The 27,188-nt window shown below is 38.6% G+C and overlaps 1 protein-coding gene across 3 annotated transcripts in view; it reads right to left on the reverse strand.

The window, feature by feature from the left end:
* The window catches only part of LOC110049723 (stabilin-2-like), a 59,632-nt gene that overhangs the window by 4,690 nt on the left and 27,754 nt on the right, over window positions 1-27,188 (reverse strand). For all 3 annotated transcript variants that reach the window (XM_089276140.1, XM_089276138.1, XM_089276139.1), the window contains exons 31-68: window positions 26,517-26,603; window positions 25,583-25,714; window positions 24,959-25,087; window positions 24,569-24,628; window positions 23,510-23,593; window positions 23,084-23,126; window positions 22,518-22,670; window positions 21,941-22,036; window positions 21,573-21,621; window positions 20,191-20,264; window positions 19,428-19,559; window positions 18,540-18,613; window positions 18,343-18,417; window positions 17,265-17,384; window positions 17,128-17,175; window positions 16,780-16,878; window positions 16,288-16,434; window positions 14,928-15,062; window positions 14,054-14,113; window positions 13,474-13,650; window positions 12,665-12,763; window positions 11,463-11,606; window positions 11,273-11,329; window positions 10,253-10,370; window positions 9,760-9,906; window positions 8,937-9,133; window positions 8,159-8,288; window positions 7,998-8,071; window positions 7,322-7,360; window positions 6,358-6,474; window positions 5,755-5,880; window positions 5,055-5,144; window positions 4,406-4,498; window positions 3,534-3,581; window positions 3,017-3,043; window positions 2,281-2,412; window positions 1,882-2,028; window positions 722-826 (exon numbers count right to left, since the gene is read on the reverse strand). In XM_089276140.1, coding sequence (XP_089132266.1) covers window positions 722-826; window positions 1,882-2,028; window positions 2,281-2,412; window positions 3,017-3,043; window positions 3,534-3,581; window positions 4,406-4,498; window positions 5,055-5,144; window positions 5,755-5,880; window positions 6,358-6,474; window positions 7,322-7,360; window positions 7,998-8,071; window positions 8,159-8,288; window positions 8,937-9,133; window positions 9,760-9,906; window positions 10,253-10,370; window positions 11,273-11,329; window positions 11,463-11,606; window positions 12,665-12,763; window positions 13,474-13,650; window positions 14,054-14,113; window positions 14,928-15,062; window positions 16,288-16,434; window positions 16,780-16,878; window positions 17,128-17,175; window positions 17,265-17,384; window positions 18,343-18,417; window positions 18,540-18,613; window positions 19,428-19,559; window positions 20,191-20,264; window positions 21,573-21,621; window positions 21,941-22,036; window positions 22,518-22,670; window positions 23,084-23,126; window positions 23,510-23,593; window positions 24,569-24,628; window positions 24,959-25,087; window positions 25,583-25,714; window positions 26,517-26,603 — 3,864 coding nt within the window. The remainder of the gene's footprint in view (window positions 1-721; window positions 827-1,881; window positions 2,029-2,280; window positions 2,413-3,016; window positions 3,044-3,533; window positions 3,582-4,405; window positions 4,499-5,054; window positions 5,145-5,754; window positions 5,881-6,357; window positions 6,475-7,321; window positions 7,361-7,997; window positions 8,072-8,158; window positions 8,289-8,936; window positions 9,134-9,759; window positions 9,907-10,252; window positions 10,371-11,272; window positions 11,330-11,462; window positions 11,607-12,664; window positions 12,764-13,473; window positions 13,651-14,053; window positions 14,114-14,927; window positions 15,063-16,287; window positions 16,435-16,779; window positions 16,879-17,127; window positions 17,176-17,264; window positions 17,385-18,342; window positions 18,418-18,539; window positions 18,614-19,427; window positions 19,560-20,190; window positions 20,265-21,572; window positions 21,622-21,940; window positions 22,037-22,517; window positions 22,671-23,083; window positions 23,127-23,509; window positions 23,594-24,568; window positions 24,629-24,958; window positions 25,088-25,582; window positions 25,715-26,516; window positions 26,604-27,188) is intronic.

Consider the following 27,188-nt stretch of genomic DNA (forward strand, 5'->3'; position numbering starts at 1 on the left):
GAGGGGGGGGGGGGGTTGGGGGAGAAACGCTATGAGAGTTAGTGTCTTGCTAATGCACATAAGTATCACATAAGGAGAAAGTTCTGGATCAAATTCTTGACCTCTTAATCTCATTCACTTCCATATCACAAGAGAGAAAAAAGTAGCACAAGGAGACAGCGTCCACGCCGCCGACGCACTTCAACGTTCTCACTGCCTTACTGTCAGCTAGAATGACATCTCGTAAGGTTGACTTAGGTTCAGTAGCCCATGAATCATATTTTAACCTACTTAACAGGTGCTTCAGTGCATATCCCGCGCGAGCTCGTGCGCCTTGCGCCCCATGACTCTAATATTAAGTTAGTGTCCTTCCCAGCAGTAACTTAGCACGCAACGCGCGTCAAGTAAGGGTACAAAGGAGGCTACTGTTATAAGGAAGCAGTAACGCACACACCCTATTCCTTCTTTGCGTTACATCTAGGTTCATTATATGATAGTAATTTGGTTACCGAAATCTAAGCTTACATGTACATGTTCTAATACTTATCCCTGTAGAGAAATGTGACGATACGCGAATGAAGAGATTGCTTGCAGTTACGCGGCTAAATATGAAAAATTAACGACTTGCTCGCGTGGTAATAGTAATTGACCAAATGGAGTACAATTTGAAAACAATATTAGAGCACAAAAGTACAAGTTTGGCATGAATCCATCCATTTTTACTTGTAAACAAATCACTCACCGGATTACTGCCTTGTTCCATGTCATGAGGATTCTGTGTAGCGTCCAAGCCAAGCAAGTCACGATACAGTGGATTGTCAAAGTCAAGATGCTCTGGTGCTTGACCCTGTTCAAGAAAGGTATTATTTTTTCCCTTATTTTGTCTCCTCACTACTCCCCCCCTTTAAGTTTTACTGCCAACCAACTTCCTTATATAAACACTATTTAATTTCACTCAGCTCGATTAGCTTTTAAGTTATTCTGGGTGAATTTACCTAATTTTCTGTTTCAATTACCATTGTTTTGTAAGTGAGAGTTTTTCTATTTTAGTAATAAAGTGTGTGCTGTTGATGTTGGTGACAGACATGAAACAGTCAGTAAACTTTAAAAACAGAGTGAAAACAGAAACATGCTCGACTGATTCGTGAAACTACATGAAAGTAATCAGACAGCCAATCGAGATCGTGGCTCGAGATGCGCTAGACCAATCAGAACACGAAACCGGCAAAATCTTGTAACGAGTGGAAAGCGCGGGAAACCATGAACGCGGCTGCAAAGCGCGGGAAAACACCTAACCTGTTGCCAAGCGCGGGAAAACTAAAGCAAATTAAATCACTATGGGCTTCCCGTACAATTAACCTTCTAACTTTCATTTCAGCCAGCATTCTCACAGCAAAAGTGTAGCAGCTCTCGTAAACTTGGAATTCTTTTCATTGTTAGCAGCTGTTGTTTTGGGGTTAGAGGCAATAGTTTCTGTTTTCCCTCACAGATATCTACAACGGTTTAGCTTTTACCATTGTTTAGCCTTGACCGTCCATATTTCTCAACAGCATCTTTTTAATTCGTTTGTGTTTCTCGATCATTTCAAACCACTGCGCTATCTAACAGCTTCAATGCGCACTCTACAAGATCTAACCTTATTGCTGAACCTTAAAGGACATACGTCTCGGTTTGGACATCTTGAAAAGTTCAGCCTAAATTTTTCAAGTTCTTGGTTTGTAATTATCCGCGTCAATCTTCTCCATCCTTAACCATCCTTGTTCCTTTATGGTTTATCATTATTTCCTTGGTGTTTTTCTATCTTAGTAAACTACTCTTTTCAGGTTTCCTTCAATTTAAAGGCAATTTTGCACGTGGCCAAAATTAACTCATAATGCCGTTACTGAGCTGCTTTCAATGTACCTGTGGCACAGGCTGCTTGTCATCAATTGGAAATTCCAGTGGTGTCATGAGCACTGGGTCGTCAAGGTTACCATACAAGACATTATCAAATGACATCATACTGTTGTCGTTAAATGCTTCATTGCTAAAATGCACCGTGTCCACATTCTGAGGAGAAAACAGAGCAGGGATTAGTCTTCAATATATGACAAAATCACCAGGCGAATAAAAAAACAAACAGGTGCTTAACTAGTTATGGAAATTACAATACAATGCTGGAGCAACTGCAGAATACCCTGCCACTATGGTTCTCGATTCTACTTTCGCACATATTTTGAAAGAGTGAGAAATGCACATGAATGAATTAACTCAAGAGGCAGCTGGGTATTCTGCAGTTAAGCCACCACCGTTCTGACTCACCTTTTTGTAATAAGCTCGGGAAGGAAAGTGGTTCTTCTTCACAAACCAGAGAGCAAATGCGATCAACATCACAAGCATAATTGTACCAATGATAATACCAGCGATAGCACCCCGACCAACTGAGCTACTCTCCTAAACAAAGAAACCAATGTTAACTGATTTAGATTAAAGACAAACAGGTCAATCGCATTCCAAGGGTCTCTATCGTGCCCGCTTCCCCCAGGCGAAGGTGAGAACAGAGAGTCAAGGAATAAGGTTTGAGGAGCAAGGCTGATTACCAAGGGTACGTGCAGTAAACAGTTTTCACAGAAAGTTTCTTGGAAATAAGTAATCCGTAACGCTACTTTGGATTTGTGTTTCCTGAACTGTTTAATTAGAAATCAGAGCAGGTAACTCTCTCTTTAAGCAAGTAAGTCGCACACAGGCAAGCTTTCGAGCCACTTTCTAAAACCATCACGAGAGAAAAACACGTGCAAGCTATTGTCACAGTCAAGATATGTATTAATTAGAAATAATTTAAAACAATATTGCCATTCAATAATTAACAATTAATGGACGAGGTTGAGCAAAACATCGGGATTTGTCAGTGGCGAACAGATCAGTTATTTGCCGAAGCCGAAAGCTCAGACAAAAAAATTGATCTGCGAGACACTGACAAATAACGATAATCTGCGATAACCGAGTCAGTTTCACTTTTTGCTTCGAGAGCCAAAGCATTTCTATAAATCCTACACACCTGCTTTCCTGCATTTGGTCCATCTGGCTAAAGAACAAAAGAAATAGCAATGTCAGCACCCAGTGTAGAAAGAAAATATTACAGAACTACTCCAATCCATTCAATACATAAACTTTACCGCAGAAGAGTCCAATTTAAAAATAGGTCTGTTATGCGTACATACTGACTGGCTTAAGCTTTGTTGCATGTTGGAGAGTAACACTTAAAGAAGTTAAAAAACCCAACCAAATTAAAGGTCCTTTGACTGGAGTAAGAGATAAGTATAGATTTTGCTGAACGCATTTGGTTTCCCAAACAAACAATACATTCCGCAGCATATATGCTCTAAACTAAATCCACCTTACAAAGAAGTCCTTTAGCTAACACAAACCACAAGATATCAACAATGTGTTAGCTTTGAAATGAATTCGAAAAGAAAGTTGAGTGAAAGTAGTAAACTCTTTTTTAAATGCAAAACGTTATAAAGTCAAGAATAAATACTGGATATTGCAAAGTTGTAACAGTAAGCTATAAATACCACAACAGGTCCTTCTGTTGGAATAGTAGTTTGCTGGGTTGTCTGCTTCTGTAAGAACACATAATCGATAAAGCAATGAAAATGATATCACACATCCGTCGTGAATTGTATCCACTTATTTATCGAACTTCACCCACTTTACATAGTGTAACCTTCGCACTATGGTTCCCTCTCTCCTGTTTTTCCTGGTGGAGTGGTGGCTACGGCAACAAGTAGGCTAAAGGATCGACAAACCGAAGATTGCAGAGACAACGCGTATAATTATCGCAAACGTTTTGACGAGGCAGGTATGTCAAAATTGCCTGATTTTGTAAAATCACTGATTGTCATTTTGTTTTGCTTTGCACCTTAAGTGTGAGTATTTTTTCTTCTTCTCGACATTACAAAAGTTACACTTGAGACGCTAACAGGTAAATTAAGAAGTTGCCTTTTATTAAAGCTAACAGTGTTGTAGCTCTTTCTTAAATATGATTTTCAGTATCGCACTCAGCACCCTAACGTTTATAAACATTATAAGTCTCACTCGATGGAATGCGAATCGATGTTATTTGTTACGAACCACATACCTTATTTTTGAGGCCTTTCAAATTCTTTTTCCAACAGCTTCATTGATTTTTAAAGCTGCGAAGTTGTTTCATCAAGTGATATGAGAAAGAACGAAGCATAAAGCTTCGACCGCTTCGCATCCATAATGGCGGTTGTTTTGAAACTTGGAATTTAATTCACGTAAGTAGTTGCAAAATGTTCACATTTTGTGATGTCTTACATGAAACAAAACAAAAAACGCAGACAAACTCTCGAGAGTGCGCAGTACGGACTGGAAATCATCTTTAAATACAACAAGATAAATGAAGATAATGACTGTAACATACTGAAGTTGGTTTTCCTGGGGTTGCTGTGGTAGGTTTAGTTGGTTCAGTTGGTTTGGTTGGTGTTACTGTGGTTGAAGGTGGAGGAGCAACAGCCTAAAATGAAATTAACTTGCAGTAAGTATGTGAGGTAAAATATGACAAAGGTTCAATTTGTTGCAGTCCTAAGATTGGGAGATCGCAATCATTTTCGAAGCATGAAGAAACTGGAACTTTTTCTACATCCCCTGGAAGGAAAGCTAATTCAACGTAGATTATCCTCGGTACTCCCCCCCGCCTCGGTATTTTCTCAGGACGCCCAACAATTCTCAGGAGGGTGGAGAGAGGACCTGCGAGACCCTCGCTAGAACCTAGACCCCCGGAGCCAACCTTTAGTACAGTAACCATTACATCACTGCATCTCCTAAATTTTGCATAAAAATCACAACTTGAAATATGTGTTTCTCTGCTCCCTCGCAGTCATACATATCAAATGATAACACATTTTACTACTTTACTGCATTAATATCTTGTTCCTCAGTGCCCCTAGAATTCACCTCGGTTCACGTGAATAAAAGATAAACTCGCTCAATGTTTCAACATCTGGACCTAAAGCTTTGTCAATAACAACTACTTACAAGACAATGTTTAGGTCAGTAAGTCATTTACTCACCGGGATCATCTGATCTATTACGTGTACCAGGCCATTAGTTGCAGGAATGTCTCCAATAACATGAGCAACTCCATTGACAACTACTTGCCCCTGTGTAACAGTAACAAACGAATGTTATCTTGAGCCAAAGCCTTCAAACAGGGGGACTCTTATATGAAAGGGGTGAGGAAGCTCGTCATCTCATTCAGGGGTGGAAATCGCCTATTTTGGTATCACTTAGGGTGTAAACTAAGGTGTCCCACTGTTTTACCAACAGTAAGGGCTAAGTTGTAAGGGCCTATGTACAGCTGCCCGCTCTCCTCGAAAAAAATCGGAGACGTACTCCCTGCGATTTTTCTTGAGAAGAGCGGGCGCTTTACACAGGCTAAGTTGAAATCGTTCCATTCTTCAAAGTCGAAATTATTTATCGTCGTTAAGTTGTTATATCACTTACTTTTTTGTCTGTTTAAGAATGATATATTTTGGGGGGTCAATATTGAAGCACGATATTAAATCTTGTATAAATCCTGTGCCATGCTAGATTGATCTCCCTTAGGGTTTAAATTCAAATTTTCCGAAGATTATCCCCGCCCTTTTGACGGGGGAGTCCCTCTCGGGATTATAACGTCCACTAAAACCCTTATTGATCAACTCGTTTAAAAGCCTTTTTTAAATAACTAGTAGTTAATGTAAACTAAAATTTACAAATTCTAGATCTTACATTTGTTAGCTTTTTAATGTGCAGTTTGGTTCCAGCCAGGGTCGTCAGAGATAAGTCACTAATCATGTTGTTTAGCGGAAACCTTCCAGACAAGATGTGATTCTTCATAATATGTAATGTGAACCTCTGTAAAAATAAGGGGAAAAAGCGAGGAGAGGTAACATGTACACGAACTTCTCAATCCTTGTTTGAAGCAGTAAATATATAGAACTACTACTATCATGGTGCCCCTAAAAAAGAAAGAAAAGATTCCCCGACTTTTACCTGTGACGATAATTACGCATTTGCTTTTAAAAGTTCCTTTTACACAAAAGCAATTGAATTGACATTACCAAAACCTGCAGCATGTAAAAATGAAATTTGCTTATTCTGAGAATTTCCCTGACTAGATATTAAATTCCCTTACTTTCCACTAAACTTGAAGATTATATATATAAAAAAAAACATTAACGTGTTCAAGACCAGGGAAACCTTGTATTCATGTAATGCACAACTTTCATCAAGTTAAATGTGTGATAATTATGACAGTGACCTATATTGACCGAAGATGAGAGAACATGTCGAGTGAATTCTAATCTGACAAAAAATTGTAATAATTGGCACCTTGCTGTGTACTGCGCTGTTAACAGGCACAAACACTGTAAAGGTTTTTGACTGGGACTGTAGATCTTGAAATAAAAACACCGCCTCTGTACTGAGGGTGGTCAGTTGGTAGAGGGTCTGAAGGTAAAAAGGAGGCAAAGAAACAAAGATAAGCTATGAGAGTGACGAATGATCATCGCAGTAAATTTTCCAATTTAAGCAATTGGAAAGAAGAAGCCTGAAAAAAATCAGGGGCGTTGAAGCCCTGATTTTTTTTCAGGCTTCTTCTTTCCAATTGCTTAAATTGGAAAATTTATTGCGATGATCATTCTTCACTTTCATCTACAACCGCAGTTCAAATATGAATTATTTCATATACACTTCACAAAGATAAGCTATATTATAAGACAAAGTCACTGATAACTTATCACACAGCTAAATTGTGACATGTGTCCTCCTCACAGATGTAATTCGTCTACTCCTCACCCCCTGCAATCAATGCTGTTTGTGGTTTCCCTAACAACATTCTTAGCAGCACAGAGAAGAGAATATTGTGCAAGGGGGAGTTGGCGAAATAATTTTTTTTTCTCTACGTTACGGTAACATTTTCTGCAAATTAGAGAGAGAGTTTACATTTGCCTCAACAGGTCTTGTCCCGGATGTTAGTAATGTAGCTTCATATCCAGGGTCTCGTATAACATAGTTTGCGCAACAGACATAAACCGGGGAAGAGGGGGAGGGAGGGTGCCTCCCTTACCCCTTACCCCTTCCTCATTTATGCTGCGACGCAGCACATCCAACAGGGGTGAGGATGGTCATGGATTAATTCCTTTTGGAAGAAATCTGAATTGTTTCCAAAATAATTTGTGTCGCTGACTTATAAAAATCTTCCTTACTGTGTTTTAACCAAACTTAAATACAGTTTCATTTGTTTCCATAACATGATGTAAAAAAAAAACAACAACAACACTGAAAGGTGACATACCTTGTAGAATTCTGTAACGTTGCTAGTTTCTTGGAGCACCTTTACATTGGATAAAGATACTCAGTATATATGAGTATGGTCTGAGAATACCTGTAGCAAGCAAACTCGACAACAGCACACAGCAATACGAATATGTACACAAAACGTGCCATCTTAATAAACAATGGGTCCAAAGACTTTTCTATGCGAATTTTTTTTTTTTATGGCAAGGAGGAAGTAGGGAGGGGTGCTTTCCTTTAACCCTTTTGTTTCAAACTCAAAATATCACTTCTCCTTACTAGCTGTCATACGTTTCTTTTAAGGCGAACTTCTGAGAATTGGGTGTTATATCAAGTCAATAGAGCGGTTTTCAATTGAGTGTCAAAAGTAATCAGGCAATTACTTTGGTTTTGGTCTTACTACGGTGTGTGATTGGCTGAGTAGTCTCTTTGGTAAGTGGTTGGTTTGGTCTTGGTTTCACGACACTCAAATGAAAACCACTTTATCTCACCGCCTGTCTGGTTAACAATGTATTAACGCTATAAGGATAAATTACCTTGATCATCACTGCCTCTAATTATGATATATAATATTTGTATAAATAATTATAATAGTACACTGACCTCGACAATCACTCTACATGAACCAGCAGACTAATTTTCATGTATAATTCCCTTAGAAAAAGAACCTTGCTGACCTGTATAATGTTCCCTTCACAAGTTAATCCGTCTCCAGTAAAGCCTGAACGACAAGAACATGTGACCTTAACACCTGTAGTAGAACAAAATAAAACACCCTGTTCGTTATGGTCTCTTGAACTAGTTTCACTTAACGAGAAGAGAAGTTACAAGAAGTTACCATCATAGGAACACTCAGCATGGACGGAACATCCTCCGTGATTCTGAGAGCAGGGTGAGGCAGGATGATGAGGACGACACGTGGAGCCAACTTTATAAAAGCCAGCTTTACACAGGCAGCTTCTTGTTCCCTGGGAAGACAAGAATTTGTCAGTCATTAATCGGCTATATTAAAAATGGATCTAGGTTAGAGTGGTTTTCAACTGAGTGTCAAAAGTAGTCAGGCCATTACTTTGGTTTTGCTTTTGGTTTTGGTTTTCCTTCAGTTTGAGATTGGCTGAGTAGTCTAATTGGTAAGTAATTGGTTTTGGTTTTGGTTTTAGGACACTCAATTGAAAAACGCTCTAACCTAGAGCCATTCTGCTTTTGACAGATTACAGCACCTAGCTTACATATATAAACTTCGAGAAGTCCCTCTTTTGCTTAGTCCGTCGTGCGTGACGCGAAAAAAAACCGCGAGACAAAAATAGCCGCGCGAAATCCTGGGGGCGAGGAGTGCGCGCTCCTCACCTCCAGGATTCCGCGCGGCCAATTTTTGTTGCGGTTTTCTTTCGCGTCACGTACGACGGACTAAGCAAAAGAGGGACTACTCGTAGTCTATACATATGAGACAGTGTTTACGATCCTAGTGGCTTATAACTACAAGAGCTCTGATTTCCAGATCAATGCTTCACTCCCAATGAACGCAGCGCTACTCCATTGCATGCTACCTATTGTTCCCTTATGTTCCTTAACCATGAAACTGTAAAACCAGGGAATAACATTACACACAAACTTACTGGCGCAGTAAACAAGCAAGTAGCATTGACACCACACCCTCCATTGTTAGTGGCACAGACGTCAGTCATCTGACAGTAGTATCCATCTCCATGGTAACCAGGTTTACATGAGCACGTCAAACGATCAACACCAGTTTGAGAGCAGGTAGCAAACACGTGACAGCCACCATTATCTGCCTTGCAGTCAACAGATGGTACTGAAAAGAAATCCCAAGATCAAAATATTAGTTCTCCTTACCGATCGTCATACATTTCTTTCAATGTCAATTATGATAATTTGGTGTTACATCAAGACAATATTCTTTATCTGATGATTTTCTTTATTCGCGTTAATAGTGTGAGAAACCACTTTTTAGCAATCAAAGGGTGTAAATGGCCTCTGAAAATTACAAATGATAAAATATGCTAAGGGTTCGAGAAATCGGGATGTGACTTACAAACTTACAAAACTCCTCTCCCACCTTGGTATTTATTCGCTCCACCCGACCAGTCCAACCTCCGTTATGACTAATCAGTTTAGTTTGTTCCACTTTCGAAAGCAATGGGCTAATGAAGTCACATCCTGATTTCTTAAACCCTTCAATTTTTAACCCTCCCCTTAACTCGAACTAAAAGTCGTTTCTTTCCCCTCAGTCAAACACTGTAATTTTACCCCTGATTTCTCGAACTATCCGATTTTTCAAACCAATTTTCGTATCCCTTAGGGGTTCGTAAAAACTCTAAGAGCAAAACATCATTTGAATATCTGACACTAAGGATACATTCACGAATCTTCCGCAACCGCTGATGAAAATAAACGACTTTGAAAGTCAATGTAAGATACCTGGACACGACGCAACAGTGCTGTTAATACACCGCTCACAAGCTGTGCCATTAAATGAAAAGTCGCACACGCATGTACCATCTCCAAGAAGCCCATCGATACAGCGACCACGCCCACTACAAGGTAACTGAATACCACCAGGACACACTGTACCAACATGAGACAAGAAACTGGTTAGAAAACACGCACTTAGGATTAAAAAAAATTGCTTGAAGGCGATACTGTGCGTGGCAATTTCAGGTGCTCACGATGCTGAATGGGCCACCCTGGCTACATAAAGTTTCACTTAAATAATTTATTCATCAGCACTCATTCTGCATGGTATGTAAGGTGACGGAACAATAGAAATAACACTACATCCCTTGGAATAGGATAAGGTAAAGTCTGTGTCAGATGGCCTATACAGCCAGAGTTTATCCCCGTTTCTGTCATTAAGCGACGAGGGCCAGGCTTTTTGCTTACAGTGCACATAACCCTGAAAAGCGTAACTTACCATCACAGTTTGGTCCATAAAAGTTCTTACAACATCTTCTAACTCTCTCTCGCTGTAAACATATCGGCTGGCAACCTATCAAATCTCCATCGTATGTGCAGTTGTGGTTCGTTGCACCCTAATGTGGTAGAGAGAGATGCAGGTACATGCATTTTGTTCGAGACCAATTCTCTATACCGATTGACAGTTAGTTTTAAGAATTTGATGGCATATCAAGGCATCTTCCCTATCTGCTTGAACATTTTATTGATAGTAAGAAATATATAATGTAGTGAGTTTAGGGGTTGAGCAATTATCTAAGGTAATTTCATTTGTTTACAACGTAACCTCTCTTGACGAACACTTACTGTTTTTCGAGCAAATCTCTAGGAAACAGATTGTTTAAAGAAAACACGTACTAAACAGTTTTTCTCACACACCGCTGGGAGCCATGCCAAGCCGAACCACACAGCCTGACCTTTATTAACATAACAACATAACATAACATAACTGTCTTACAATGGCACAAAAAAGTGGCTAGAAAATAAATTCACTGCAACTTAATAGACTCCAAAAATACCTCACGGGTGGGTGGGTGGGGCATGTCAGGCAATGGCGGATGGCAAAACAAAACTTGGACCTTGTACAAGCCACATGACCTGAAACCCCCCCTCCCCCGCCCCACACACTTGTACTAAGACTCCCAGCCGTGTGTGAGAAAAACGTTTTCCGCTTCATTCGTTCCTCAGCCAGCGGAAAACCACACTTATATCACGTCAAATAAACTACTTTACATTTCGTCGAGAACACTCTCAAATGAATCAGTTATTTATATATTACAGAAGAGAAAGCTATAAATGGATGCTGAAGATAATGCGACAAAGCTGGACCAACTGAACATAACAGACCTTGTTGTTGACCTATAATTAATTGACTGCCCAAGTGTTTCATGTCAAAAATATCCAACCACCATTTCGAAAGTTTACCGAGTCCTAAACTAATGCACAAGTATAGGTAAAGATTATGCTGTAGACTACTCACAACAAGAGTAGTTTCTTGAGGACAACTAACAGGAACAAAACAATTTCCACATTGGCCCTATGAAGGAAAAAAAAATCATTTTTCATGCGTCAACGACGTAAGAGGATTTGTTGACTGACAACTAGGTAGAAATAAGTTAGCAATTTTCAATACCACAGCAAGGGACATCACAATAGATATGGGTTGTTACCGTAATTTGCGTTTCTTTAATGTCATCACAGTTGCCACCAAATCCAAGAGGAATAAGAGCCTTGTCCACACCAAACGCCACACCGCCATTAAATATTACATCCCTCTCAACAAGTTTACTATCACCATTTACATAAAGGTCACCCTGCAGAATAAGTAAAAAAAATACTTCTAATTTACCCATTCACATAATTATTCCAATCTTAATCAAAACTATAACAAAATTCTCGAACGTGATTGGCTATCAGCAGCCCGATTTGAGCATTAATTGGACAGTGTACGCGTCATGCTTGCAATTGAACAGTACGCGTCATTTTGCGCGCGCTGTTGCGGTGCACTTTGTCGAGTAAACTGCTGTGTTTTTCAGTATTCATAACGACGTTTTATCGTTCAGCGATCAATCGATGGTTTGTTCGTTTCTCGAATTTTGTCATAGTTTTGATTAATTGGTAACAGGACATCGTGTCGTCCAATTCAGTCTGTAATCATACTCGTCATTAACAAATCGGACTCCCGCTTCGCGGTCGTCCGATTTTGTTAATCACTCGTATGATTACAGACCGAATTGGACTCCACTCGGTCCTATTACCATTAATAATATACATGAAAAAATTACTCGACTCTGATTGGCTGAGAGCAGTGCAGTTCAAGTGTAACACCAGAGCAAATTACACATCGTAATTCTAGATTGTGATTGACTGAAAGAAAATAGGAAATTTTCTAGGCCAGTGATATCACATAAAATGATGACGAAAATTTAGTGCGGAAACTTTGAAAAAAGTTTTCTCGAATAAGAAAAAATGGCTTCAAGAAAGATCCTCCGGCATTTCCTCCACGCGAATTTTTTCACGTTTATATTACTAATAAGTAATCACACGGTTTTTCTCGTTCAATTTCCAATTAATTAGCGCTTGGGAATTTTTCAAAAGCTGAAATTGCACTCGCCGAAGCGGCTCGTGCAATTTCAGCTTTTTGAAAAACTCACTCGTGCAAATTAATTCCAAATTGAACTCGAAACCGTATGATTACCCATACAAATAACACAAACTTCATTATGATCACGTGTATTTTTTGTCATTAGTGTTCCACCTTACAGTTGAGTAATACTGAAAAACAAATGAAAATGTGTAAGTATGAGTTTTGAGTTGATAGAAGAACTCGCTCATTCAAAGTTGACAGAAAACAGGTAAAACAATAACAAACCTTTCCTCCTTTACATGACACAAATAAACTTGATCCTCCAAACGTCCTCAACTCTAACCCTGCTCCACTTCTCAACAAAGACTGGGTACTAAAATCAGACTGCAAAGAAAACGGGTTGTCCTCAAAAACTTCGATTCTTGGACATTATTCACTATTTGGAAAATGTGCCAGCTTCGAGTAGCCTGAAATACTAGTCATCTTCCGTCCGCAACCTAATCCCCGTTTCACGGCCAGGGATTACGTCGAGGGCGAGAGATAACTGACACTTCTGGCTAAGCTTTGAGATGACTTTGACAAATTGTTTTGAGAAAATTTGATTGGTCTCAGTTGTTGCTGTGGACGCTATTTTGCCCTAATGGCTAGTACGCAATGAGATAGTTCTAAAGCCTTTATCTTGATAAAACGTGATTACTGCAGGCTGTACATGTTGCTGTGGGTGGTACATCACCCGATTGGCTAGTGCAGCGTTGGCTGTAATGGCTTGGTAATTGTGATCAAAGGCAAGACACTCTACTCTCACAGTGCCTTAATCTCCACCCAAGTCGGCAGTTGTACAAAGGGTGTCGGATAATATTATCCACTAGTATTATCCAGTTGAAGAAGTATGAAGTTGATTGTTTAGTCACGTAATGAGTTATCTAGCCAATATCACTAACCACCCTTTGAACATCATACTGAGGCAAAAGTTTACTAGGAAATGTAGTTAATATTTCGGAGATTTTTAAGAACGCCAATGGCAACACTACTTTAAAAGATTACCACATGGAAAAACACATTTTTTCTGCAACTTTCTTTCGTTGATCACTAACCTGAATTTGTGTTACTACATGATATCGTATAAAACGTATCAAGTCCCCCACATGGACAGGATCCAACAGCCGATTCATCAGGTCCTGAGGCAACCCTCTTATGGCATCATCAGTTGGCCAGAACATTAGAACAGGTCTGTTTACTGCAACGTCCAGGCGGTTCTTCAGTCCTGCTTGCTGTACAATGTATGAGGATTCAGTTGGTAATGTTATGATTCTTACAATACATGGTTAAGTTACCATGATCTCAAAGGGTGACCAATGAGACTCAGTGCCTGTTTTGTGGATTATACAAGAAGCGGGTGAACTTACAATGAAAACCTCTGTACGATGTACAGTGTACATAAACACCAATGTTCAAAAGATAAACTTGGTTTCTGAAATTATTCTGCAACTGATTTGTCCATTTTTTAGACGTTTCCCTTCTCTATGACCTAGCATTTACTGATCACTCAACTAAGTCTGTTAAGGTTGGAAAACGCGATTCTTATATGACCATACGCTTCATTCTCAAGACTAACCCAGTACAAATTCTATATTGTATTGGATTAAATCACCTCAGCACCTAGCCTCTACTAACCTCAACGAGCTTTACAAACTCTTTGTATCCAAGTATGTTAGCTACATCAATGTAGGACCCCTGTTGGGTTAAAACCAAAATGGCCCAAATTATCAACAATATAATGTCATGGTAATAACGGAAAAGATTAAACATTTCTGCAAATCAGCAATCAGCATAAGAATGTCAATTCGGTTTCTTATCAGTGTGGTCGTTTTTTTTTATCACTCTTGTTTGCAAGATTAACAAGCAAAAGGTTGCATCTTCCAGTTGAATACTAGTTATCATCTATTTAACAAATAGATTCCATGTTGCCGTGCGTCTGTTCAGTAGTAGATCACAGATGACGTCAAAATGTGGTACGAAGTAAAATATGGCACACGAGGCGATAGCCGAGTGTGTCACTGATGTTCTTACCACATTTTGACATCTTCTGGGATCTATTACTGAACAGACGCACGACAACATGGAATTTAGCTGTTTCCTATACAAACGTTAATGACGTCATCTAAACGTCTGTCAGTGTCCTCCAATCGATTATAAGTAACAACCATTCTCAAACTCATTAATAATTCATCAAGCTGAAACAAAGAAAATCACAACCGTGAAGGAAGTTTGGATACCCGGTCTTAATTAGCATAGATTTTGACGATTTTACTTCTCCATTTACTCCTTAGTTTTTGTTTCGATTGAGAAGATATACCAAACACTCGAGACAGTATTTCATCGGCTAGCGAAACACCTCGAATTTCATCAAAAATACTCCGCTGCGCGTCGCATTTTCAACTCTCTCCTCGGTGTTTGGACATACCGATGAAACACTGTCTCTCGTGTTTGATTTATTACATCAAAATGCGAAAATAATCTGACCTATTATACAAATTTAATTACATACCATTGGCCTGCTAGCTGCAGGCACTGGTGGAGTCAGTAAGCTGTCCAGTTTCATGATAATGCCATTTGCTGACTCATACACTCCAACTACTCTGGAAACATTTCCATATTCATCATAAAAAGACGTGACATTACCCTGAAAGGAAATAAAACCCAAGTTAATAACGACCAAGAAATAATGGCGCAAATGTTTTACTGGCCTTCATCTATTTTCATAGTGATAATCGAGATACAGTAATAGCCCACGTATAAGAACCTGGGTTTTAAGAACCTGTTAGGCTAAAATTTTCATTTTAAGCCCCCTCCACAGAAGAACCTATTAAGGCTAACATTTTAAGTTAGGTTCTTATCAGTGGGGTTGCTGTAACAGTGTATAGGTAGAAACTACTGAATTAAGATCATCATCTATTTTAAAGTAACTTGACATAACTTTTTTTTTCTTTCAAGCTTAAGTACCATGTTGTATGTCTATTGTGTTTGCCATCCAAATAATTCCCCAAGTATTTGCAAGTACTGTACTCTACTACAGTATCAAAGAAAGCTTTCTGACCATCTCCAACTCTGTGAGAATCACAAAATATTAAATGTAAAATATCAAAATATATCCCAATGAAATAAAAAAGTTTCTTTGTTATGTTTTGTTAAGGACATATACTGTACCTGCACTGAACTGCCTATAGGCATTGCTCTATGGTACAAATAAATGATTTATACTGTATTATGAGATGATATTTCTAATATATATTGTGTATTCAGATGAAATTCATATGAAAATATAAGAACCTATTTTAAGAACGTTGGTAGCCTAAATATGCTTTAAGTACCATTTATATGAGAACCTATTTAGGCTAAACTGAAAAATTCAGGTTCTTATACGTGGGCTATTACTGTAGTTTAATTATCTTTAGAGCGGTTTTTATTTGATTGTCGAAAAGTAATCTGTTTTGTATCATCTACCCTGCACGATTGGCTTAAAAACCTCGCGCAAATTTTTCATCCAATCAGAAGTAAAACCAAACCCAATCGAGCCTCGCTCGCACTCGTTTTCCCGCGCTTTACGTCACCTACACGTAATTACTTGGAGTTGTCATTGTTTCACTGTATTGTGTGTGGCTTTTAGAATCATCATCATCGTTCCGTTCTCCTACTGGGGAATCAACTGGGCTGTCGCCTCTCTGCTTCCAGGCTACCCTATCCTCTGCAGCTGACGCCGCCTCTGCCCAAAATTTTAATCCTTTCTCCTTAAGCTCCCTTTCCATTGTCCACTGTAGGATAGGCTAGAGTAATTACTTTGGTTTTGGTTTTACGACATTCAATTGAAAACCGCACTAAAAGCATAACCAATAGACATTAAAACGTACCTCTATTTTCACTGATACAGACGGTCCGAGCAGTGTTGTAAAGTTTGCAGAATCACCAAGGAAGTTCTTAGGGATTCTTGCACAGCCAATGATGTGGTATTTCAAAAACATTTCCTCCTGGTTTGCTGGTACCTGCACACTACGACGCTGTCCATAGCAATGAAAACGTTAATTGGTATAACTTCCAGACAGAAATATCTGATTGGTTAAGAAACGTAGCCATGACTTTGAATTTTTTATCCGAGAATCTCACAGATTCACGAGGAAAAGTCAAGGAAAACGTTGAAAGTTAGGTAAAGGACTTTTATTAGGAAATCAAAATGTTTTACTGCCAATACAAAGCTGCCTAACAACTAAAAATATGTTTTTTTTGGAATTTCTAATGATATGAGCCATCAGAAGTTCTTCATTGCCTCAGCTAGAAATTTCAAGAAATTTCTGGTAAATAGACATTCGTTCATTCATACATTGAAGCTAACAAACGTTTCTTACCTTACGACTTCCTGATTGTAACTGGTTAAGAGCAGCGTTTACTGGAGCCAAAAGGTTAAAGTGGCCATGAGAGGCCAAGAGCTTGTCAAGACCATATTTCTGAAAACATAAAAGCATCTCAGTTATGTCATACATTAAACCTCTCTTTAGAGGACGCCCATTGCACAATAAAGAGTGAGTAATCACCAGTTTAAAGATTAAAAACTACTGACTCAAGCAAAAGGTAATTGTAAAACAATATACTAAAAAAGCTCTATCTAGACATTTGAATTGACAGTAAGTTTTTTGAACACTCCTGTTGATGAGCTCATGCTTACACCTAGAGCATATATACATTTTTTGCCTTACCTTGATAAGACTTTCTACTGCTGACAATTGAGGGTCAAGCTTTAAAGCCTATAAAAGTAACAAAATTTATTTAGTTCTGGTTTTACGACACTCAATTGAAAACCGCTCTATCTATTAACTGTAGTTTTCCTTGTTACCTCCATTATATCACCAATACACGTGAATCCATCTCCAACATAGAATTTTCTACAGGTGCACGTTCTCTGGTGTGGTCCTACATTGTTACAAACTGCTCTGTCACTACATCCTCCATTATCCTGAAAACAACAACATTCACAATAAGAGAGTAACGTCAAGCTCCCTTCATTCAGGAGACCAAATGAATATTATAAAATAACTGAGATACTACGCGCGCGCTCATTGGTCGATAGGAGTGATTAGATGAGAGTATGCAAACACGGTTGTGACGTTTTTGATTTGCACGTACTCTTAAAAGATATTACTAGAAAAACAATGCAGTCCTTTTTCTGTGTTTAGATAGGCCTCTTTTAATCACTTGGGGGGGGGGGGGGGGGGGAGAGCGGAAAGTTATGGAAACCATCGACTGCATCTCGGGTTTGCATACCTGTCTCAATTTCTTCGACAACCGCCCCCCCCCCCCCCCCCTCCTCCTCGCTTTGTGTTTAGATGAAGCTATGTAAACACGGAAAACGCGCTCTATTGCTTATTATGGTGAACTGTCATGGAAACCTGTGATGGATTAGCATGATGGACAACCCTAGTCGCTTCACGCTAAAGGAACAGGAGCTAAGGACTGCCTGAAACCTTAACTTAACTTTAATACAATTGACCTTATAAACAGTTGTGAAAAAGCACTCAGAGAACCTTAAGACTTGGGTAACTTGCAAGTTATAACATCTAGTGGAGGTATTTTTGTCACAAGCTGATTTGAGATCCTGAGGTTAAGGATTTGGGCCATTTACAATTGTCCTTTTGCTATTTTCATGTTCAAGAAAGTAATATAAATCACAGAATATACACAGCGTTTTATCAGAATTCTCACAATATATTTTCCGGTACCAATTAATACTCTTGGTTAGAAAGGGACATTGCAACAATCCACAATAACGTTAATTCTCCAACTTGAGAATATATCCCTGGGCCTCTGTTTCTGGTGCCAAAGGCGAGATCTAGTTTCTGAATCCATATAATAACTAGCGTGGATGAAATCATATTGAAAAGGAAACCTAGTAACAAATAAACAGGGTAACTCACTAAGTCACATGGATTTACACCAACACAAGACTTCACACCGTCTCCTGAAAAGTCCTTGTTGCAAAAACAATTCCTCTGGAAAGACAAAAAAAAAATGTTTTAAGGCAGGAAATGCGCGACAGCCAAGAAAAATTTGTCACTAACCAAAATAATTTCATTACTATGTATAGGCAAGTCGTAACACAAGGGCTTCATACCTTCCCAGGTGCTATATTAGTACAAGTTGCGTTCTTATGGCAGCCACCATTATTCCGTTGACATGGATCTATTTCTGAATCAAGACCACAGATCAATAGTTAAGACATACGTCTATGCGTATTGTGTTATGAGTTGGTATCCGGTCGTTAAGTCCCCAAGTCGATTAGCCCCCAACTGTGTAGCTCCCAAACAGAGGTCCAAAACAATGTCTACTTCTCCTTCTTTACGCGTGAATACGAGGGTGAATGGGGGCTAATCGACTTGTGATTGGGGGATAAGCCGCTAGGGGCCGCTAATCGACATACATTCATTACGTTAATCTATCTCAGGATTGAAACCAATAAGGATTTGCTAAATGTTCTAGTTTTTTCACCGTGGGTGCCTCCTCTGCTAGTTGATGCTTAATTTAGATTTTGCAAGACAAAGATAAATAAAGTAAGATTTGACACTTATCACATTCCACTGTGAGACGACACTAAATGATAGTAAGGACCTACATTACGACTACCACTCAAGAGAGATCATTCTATGTCTCTGAGAGAAGATTGTTTGCTCCAGGTGTCCACAGTGAAGAAGAACACTATGCTTTCCAGTTGATGAGTAGAAAAAAGGTAGAGCCTAACAAATGTCAACTTAAATGAAAGACACTAAAATTGCAGTCAGGGGTGTCGTATTTACGCGTCGGACACATTATTGACTTTATTTTAAATTCCTTTATATTTGCTATTTGAGTTCCAGTTTTTTTAGTGGATAAAAGGTCATACAGTCTATGCCACCATGGCGATCTTTATCCACAAGGCAGTGCTATATAAGCTTTGAACAACCAATTTTCTACACAAGACAATTTTATTTCCCCAAGAGTGATTGCTAGTTGTAGAAGTACTTACCAACGCAAAACAGCCCATCTCCTGTAAAGTCACGATTGCACTTACAAGACCTGAAGCCTGGCAGAGTAATGTCAACAGTGCAAGTAGCATTTTGATGACAGCCGCCATTATTCACAACACATCTGTCGATTTCTGTAAACAGAAAGGTGATTAATCATTTCAGGCACCAGACTTGTTCCAGAGCTGTGGTTTAAGCTCCTCAGAGACAGTAATGAGGGGATTAAGTCACAGCTGGGACACATTCCAAAAGCAGGGCAAAGACAGACCGACAGTGGTGGAAGAACTTTGTTGCTGCCCTACATTCCAGTGGGCTGGGCCATAGCCAGAAACAAATTGACTGAGGCAATGTCCATGAAAAAATTATGACTGAGGCAATGACCATGAAAAAATTATGACTGAGGCAATGACCATGGATAAATTATGACTGAGGCAATGACCATGGATAAATTATGACTGAGGCAATGACCATGGATAAATTATGACTGAGGCAATGACCATGGATAAATTCAGACTGAGGCAATGACCATGAAAAAATTCAGACTGACGCAACGACCACGGATAAATTACGACTGAGGCAACGTCTATGGTATAATTCTCTTCCTAGGTATTTAGGATGTTTATGATGACTAAGAACATCAAAAACGAAAAAAAAAAAATGACTGAGGCAAGTACCTCGGTTTGCTTGTTACTAGCTACAGCCCTGGTGAGCATAATGGGAGTCCCCCCCCCCCCCCCCCCCCCCCGCCAAGGCAGAGGAACTGACCTGTACAGTGAGTTCCATTTCCTGTGTAACCAGCATCACATTCACACCTTCCACTACCACTTGGACCTCGACATCTGAGAAAAAAATACATACCAATGTGGAAATGATCCGAGTTTTTTGCCAGTAAGGCGTTGTATTGTTAGAATAGAAACTATTTGAACCAGGAAAGCTTTAGAAACAATGGATAGAAAGACGTAAATGACTTACAAGCCGCTTGTAAGTCATTTACGTTTTTCTATCATTGTATTGTTAATACATACATACATACATTTTTATTTGTTCTCAAATTAAAATTACAATTGTAACATGCCCGCGGATAGCTGAGCTAATCTAGGCGGGTCATGTTTGGACGAGTTATTAATATACAACTAGGTACAACTAAATACAACTGAAGGTAACAAGAGAACTAAAGAGACTAGAATTGACAACGATGACTAAAGACAACTAATAAACTAACGATATTACAAATAATAATTAACAAAAGTTAATTAGTAAGTAATATTAACATTGTAGGTTATGTTAGAATTATTGTAAGTAGAACATTGCTATAAGTCACGTTACGGTATGCTAAATGTGTGGTATTGGCAAATTGTAAGTAATGTTAGTGTACAATAAGTAGTGTTAGTATTGTAAGGAACTGCTTTTTTATGTAATGTTAGTATTGTAAGTAACGTTAGTATTGTAAATTAAAGAACGTTTTTCACTAGCAAGCTCTCATTTTCCAGATTAACGGTTGGCTGACGGCCAATATACTTCCCCTTTTACACAACCATTGGATAAGTCAATTCAAGAGGCTATTTTGTCATTGGCAAAGGTACTTTATAGATTAATTACTTACACCCTAATAGACGTCCCCAGCAGAATTTAGAATAAGTGGTGTGCAGCACAAAGAGAGAAATTTGGAGAACAGTGTGGCAAGAATACAACAAGAGAATAATCGATCAAAACAGTTTGCAAATACAGTAAACAACAGCCACTGTCAAACACAAAAAGATTAAGAGCAGCAAACCTAACAACACACATATGGCAATAATGTGTTTTACAATAACTGCAAAAATTCTCGCGCGCTAATGGGCTAAATTTTCATTGTCAATAAGCGACAGACACATGAATTTAAAAATTATGCAATGTTCACGCAACAAACAAGAGCGAACAATTTGACAATTTTTTATTGTAAAAAACAAATTGACATCAGTTTTTCATGCGTCTGTCCTGTTATTGACCATGAATTTCGTCATAACATCGTCAAAGTAGTCTGCGGATCCACTCGGCTATCACTTCTTGGATCCACAGCTACTTCGACAATGTTATGACGAAATTCATGATCAGTGACAGGACAGACGCATGAAAAACTGACGTCAATTTGTTAAACAACAACTTACGTGGCATGTCGACTGCAGTTGGTTGGAAGACAGTTGGCATAATTTGCAGCTAAGGAAAGAAAAGTGAGGTTATACAAAATAATGAGAACTCATTTTCGACAAAGGAAATTCTCAACTACCTATATGTAAGTCCATTATGTTCCCCGCTTTCAACAGACATGAATGAAAAGCATTAAGGGAAATTCTACACCGTCTCTAGAACGTTTCAAATTTAAAAGCATTTAAGCATAAAACTGGAGGTCTTGAGATTCACCATCACGTTTTAAACACTCGTAGCTAAACTCTAATGAAAAAATATAACACCAGATCAATTAAGGATATTGGTAATATAATAATTTAATACGTACGTGCTTTATGATGATACTTACAGGTGTTGCAAAACTGTCCTTTCCAACCATGCTGGCAATAACATCTTCCATCGCCATCAATGCCTTCATTACACAAGCCATTGACACATTTACAGTCTGATGGCAAAAAAAATTGAAACCTTACTTCGATGTTTGTTAACAGAACTGAGAAACTTTATCATCTACTGGGTAAAAACAGAAACAGCATTTCAGCCTCCATAAGAGTGTTTATTAAAAGAGTGTCCTGTACCCGGCGAACGCAAATCTACCAAAATGATGACCCACTAACGAATTGAAGTTGATTAACTCGCATCAGGTTAGTTTTCTCTAAACGGATATGGAGATTGTGACCTCCGTACTACAAGATTTCAATGATGGCCAGTCCTCAAATCCTTAATCAGAGCGGTTTTTCATTGAGTGTAGAAAGTAACTAGGCAATTACTTTGGTTCTGGTTTTGGTTTACCGGTACCTATGGTTTGAGAATGGCTGATCAGTCTGAGTAAATTGGTTGGTCTTGGTTTGACGACAGTCAATTAAAAACCACTCTAAAGGTTAGGAAGTCATATCGATAGATCTTATAGGTAAACTCTCACTTACCATTTGTGCAATTTCTGCCATATTTTCCAGCAATACACTTCTCGCACGATGTACCAGTGAAGTCAGCTTCACACTGACAGTGACCAGTGCCAGTCTTGCCGTCATCACAACTGCCATGACGGGAACAAGGGTTGGTCAAATTTCCAGGACAAGCTAAAGAGTAAATGCAAAAATTAGATTGACAAACTCCAGAAGTTGGCAATGGACTAAAGGAACATTATCGTGTCCTGAATGACAGGATTTCTGAGAAAGATACACTATCAGTTGTAGTTCCAAAATTAGGAAATGTTTCCCCTATTTATGACAAAAAACTCCACAAACTTTGCATATTTATAAAACTGTGACCCTTGCATTTTCACCTTTGACTCTGGTGAAATCAGCTTTCATCTTTGCCATTGCTCAATAGCCAAGTTCAATTAATACTACTATCTTGTCTATTACTACTTTAAACCATTATAGTTAGTCAAACCATTATAGTTACATGCCCTGAAGATGTCCCTCGAAGTTAGACCAATCTTACACCCCCTACATATGATGTGCGGCAAAAAAAAAACACGGCAACATACATTGACAGTCCTGGCCCCAGAATCCGTGACAGCATTTCTTAACCTGGAGGAAGGACGATGTAAATAACTTATTTTACTCACTCAAGACAACCCTCGCTCAGACAAAGTAACCTGGATGTAAAAGAGACATTTGGAGTCCATGATATGTGGCTGCTTATAAGAAGAGCATGGCGACAATTTCAAGAGATGCTAGCGCCAAATAGTGAGAGGTGGCTGCCCTAAAGGGATGTTTAACAGAATATGGAAAATAGACTACCTTTTCAAGAGCAATAATTAATTATTATGATTACTCTGTAAGAGCAGCGATGCCCATGGCCATGACAGCATAAATTCTCCACAATATCATTTTTTGGCCGTATTATGTAAGTAAAAAAATTACAAATAATAATAATGAAATATCTGATTACAAATTAAAGGTCTACTTACAATAGTGGTTTGTTGGCACAAAGCCTGACAGCCACGGAAGGTGAAAAAAAGTATTGTAATTCGGCACGAATCCTGCTGAACACCCTATAAAAGAAAGAAACACAAATATTAGATGTTAAGCATGACGTTTATGACAAACGCTACAATTAACCTCTGATTTTGTGTTCTTTTCTTCTAATCCTCAATTAAATCAAACAAAAATAGACAAACTTCTCGTACTATTCACCACAAATACAAATATTTTTACAGTATTGTACAAACGGCTGAAGATATATGGCACGAGTTTCATTCTGGCTTTGTAGTGTAAACGTCATTCTTGACCTCTCTATTGACTCAACCTTTTTAATGAACTCAATTGATCAGATTAAAAGTTAACATGAAGCAGCTAGAAGTATTGCTAGTCCCCCCTTAACGGAATGCTAGTCTAACGCATGTTACTCCTCAACATTCGTCTCAGGAAACATTGAGATTCTCTGGAAACAAAATTCACCGTTCCCCTCAGGACCAGTCATTAAGTGATTTGCTATATTGCAAAACAAATGGGTCAAACCGGTAGAAAACAAACAATCACTTTATTAACAAATGACGTGCAACAGCGGTCAACATTTCGCGGGTAAACAGTAAACTGTTTCCCGTTTGACGTCATAGTTTTTGCAATGTTGCCCGCTCATGACATTTGGCGGGAAACAGTTTCATTGTTAGATGTCATGTGACTATGAACTAGCCAATGAATAAAACGCCAGCTATATAACAATGTGTTATGTTGCGTCAACAGTTTACTGGCACCTATTTCATATATTCCTGGGTAGACTGCTGGCAGTCTGTTTTTCCCTTGAAATTCAACAGGGATTTTGAGGCAAGACGCTTTAGCCTAAAGGGGAATGGCCTCATTCCCTACTTGGCCATATCGGCCTTTTGCATTCACAATGGCTATACACTCGTCTAAGTGACCCTAAGAGAGAAGACCGCCTGCCAGCAGTGTAATATAACTCCTGGGTGGAGAGAGGCACTGTGAGAGTCTGCATTACAATGCTCAGGACATTCATGTTAGTTACTCACAATTTTGGTCCAACCAGCCGGACATCTTGGAACCCATACAGAGCACAATGTACAGCTACCCTAAATAAAAAATATATATTTTTAAAATTACAGTAACATGAAGAGAGAACATGAACGTTTTCTTTCAATTTAAACGACAGCATAATATGATTTCAACAAATTAAGCATGTAACTGTACAGAGAATAAATTTCCTAATTGGTCTCAATAGAATACACATCTTTGAATGTTCCAAATCAAAAGAAATATATGCTGTTGCTTGTTTTCTTTATCTCATTTATAGAGCCACTTCACAAAACATCTTAGTTCATAATTTACATAAAAAAGTAGACATCAATCAATATCAAGAATTAACATGTTAAAAGCCGTACTTAATTCATTGAGTTACTTACAAAACGAAACACTGGTTTTGCTTCATCACAATTTCTTCGCACTGGTTCAAGCACTCCATCTATGCCATACACTATTGCTCTTCTAGCTTTCCGACCCTTGATGACGACATCAAGCCTATTGACCTGAAGCTGTTGAAAACAATAAAATCACTTATGCCATGATACTGTAAAGGCAATGTTTCGCCAGGCAATTTGAACAACGTATCTTATAAAGTTCTGTTTTTGTTGCATCAGATGAAAGTTGCATGAAATTTCCAAGTGTATCACATCCTTAGGTTAACATGCCTTGCACTGTTTCCACTGAGGTAATTAAGCACCTTACAAGTAATATATCAAACACGAAAGACCGTGTTTGACCACATTTCTAAACACTGATAGTAGAGTTGAACATACGACACGCAGCAGAGTATTTTTGACGAACTTGGAAATGTGATCAGACGCTGTCCTGAGTGTAAGATATATCTTCTCAATCGAAACTAAAATACTAATGTACTGGGTAATTTACTTCTGGTGAAGTATTAGTTTCACAAATTGAAAATTTAGTTCACATAGCAATGACTTGAAATGGTTATTTAATTAATTTCATATTGACAAATTCTGAGTGTGTACTATGTTATTACAAACCATTCCTGCCCCAGGCTTCGTGATTTTAACAAGATAATCCATTCCTAGCCAAGATGAGTATTCTTCTCCATTTCGGATACTTTCCTCTGTGAGATAATGTTCCACAACATGGTATTTTAAGGTATCTGAAGTCTGAAAAAGTTTAAAGAAACATAATCTATGGTCCTGACTCTTAAAAGAGTTGATTTCTTGACACTGTTTTGATATAATTCTGTAGGTAATCTGAAGTATTCAGCCAGCCAATGCCCATTTCCAGAAAATATACATACTCCCCCTCCTCCACAGAAGGGACTGGAATTTCCTGGGGGGTGGGGGGGGTCAAGCTTAATTGAAATTTCCAGTGGGGTGGGGTGGTCTTTAAAAAAAAATCCCTTCTGTGGGGAAGGTATAGATATTATCTGGACCTACACAATATTGTAAAAACCATTCACGCAGTTATCAGCAGTCAGCAATAACAGACTGAAAATGAAAATGCTTCTTCAAAAACGTCCGTGATCATAGTCTCCAGACATATTGAACAGCCCTGGGACATAATAACTGACACACAACATAGCTTCAAAACTATACATATTAAAACGTCATTCCTCATTACCAAAGGTTGCGATAGCAAAAGAGGTTTTAATTACAATTTACCATATAAAGGTACTTCATTGCCAGGATCAAGACCACATTTTTAATAAAAAGATTGTATAAGTATTAATGACTTCACTAACAGCTATATATGAAGCTATGAAGCAATGTAACTTCTGAAATCTGACTGTACATAGTACAAGAATACCAACGTGCCAGCATTTACAAATGTTTTTACCATGCTTGCCACACCCTTTCCCCTCAACAGCCCTCCTCAAGGATTATGTTAAAAACTGAGCGGTCATTTTAAAATTCTGCTTGTAACAAATTTTTGGATGATTTGTGTTTCAATTTTCAGCCTTACCAGGTTCCTATTCTTGAGAGCAGTGTTTGTAGGAGCAAACACTGTACAAGCTTGACAAGCATCTAGTGACAACAACAGGTTCATGTGCTTTAAGAAAAAATAAAAACAAATCAGTGCTGTATGATAAACCAGGGAGAAACAATGCTTCATAAGGCAGCCTGAGGACGGAGCAGCTTGGACCTCTGCTGCCACACTTGCCTTCTTCGTTCAGGTGTTTTATCCATATTTTGGCCAGAACAAACAATATGGTGCCACAAAGAAAGGGCCCGTACACACAAGCATTTTTTTGCTTATTTTACAAAAAATTCTGTCATCAGTTCCGTGATACAAGTGTACACGGTGATTGTTTTCCTAACAATTTTTGTCAAGCCCCATAAACTTTTAAGGTACTGGCATCCTGCTTCGTAGCAAAAACAAATTTTTGTCAGATGACAATCTGAAGGAAAATGTGAGCTGATACATTTGATCTGCTTTGATCTTTGATCTCGCCATGTGACTGACACTTGTTGGTCAACAAATATTTTACTGTTTTTGAGTGCATCCACAATTATTAAATAGAAAACCTGACGAAGACAAATTTTGTTGAAATTTTTTGTAGAGCCAAACAAATTTTTTAGGCTGGTGTGTGCAGGCTTTAAGTCTCTGTACATGATTAAATTGTAACAAAGATTG

Source organism: Orbicella faveolata, unplaced genomic scaffold (assembly GCF_042242905.1).
Source record: "Orbicella faveolata isolate gen_17 unplaced genomic scaffold, um_ofav_v1 contig_4, whole genome shotgun sequence".
NCBI classification, from domain to species: domain Eukaryota; kingdom Metazoa; phylum Cnidaria; class Anthozoa; order Scleractinia; family Merulinidae; genus Orbicella; species Orbicella faveolata.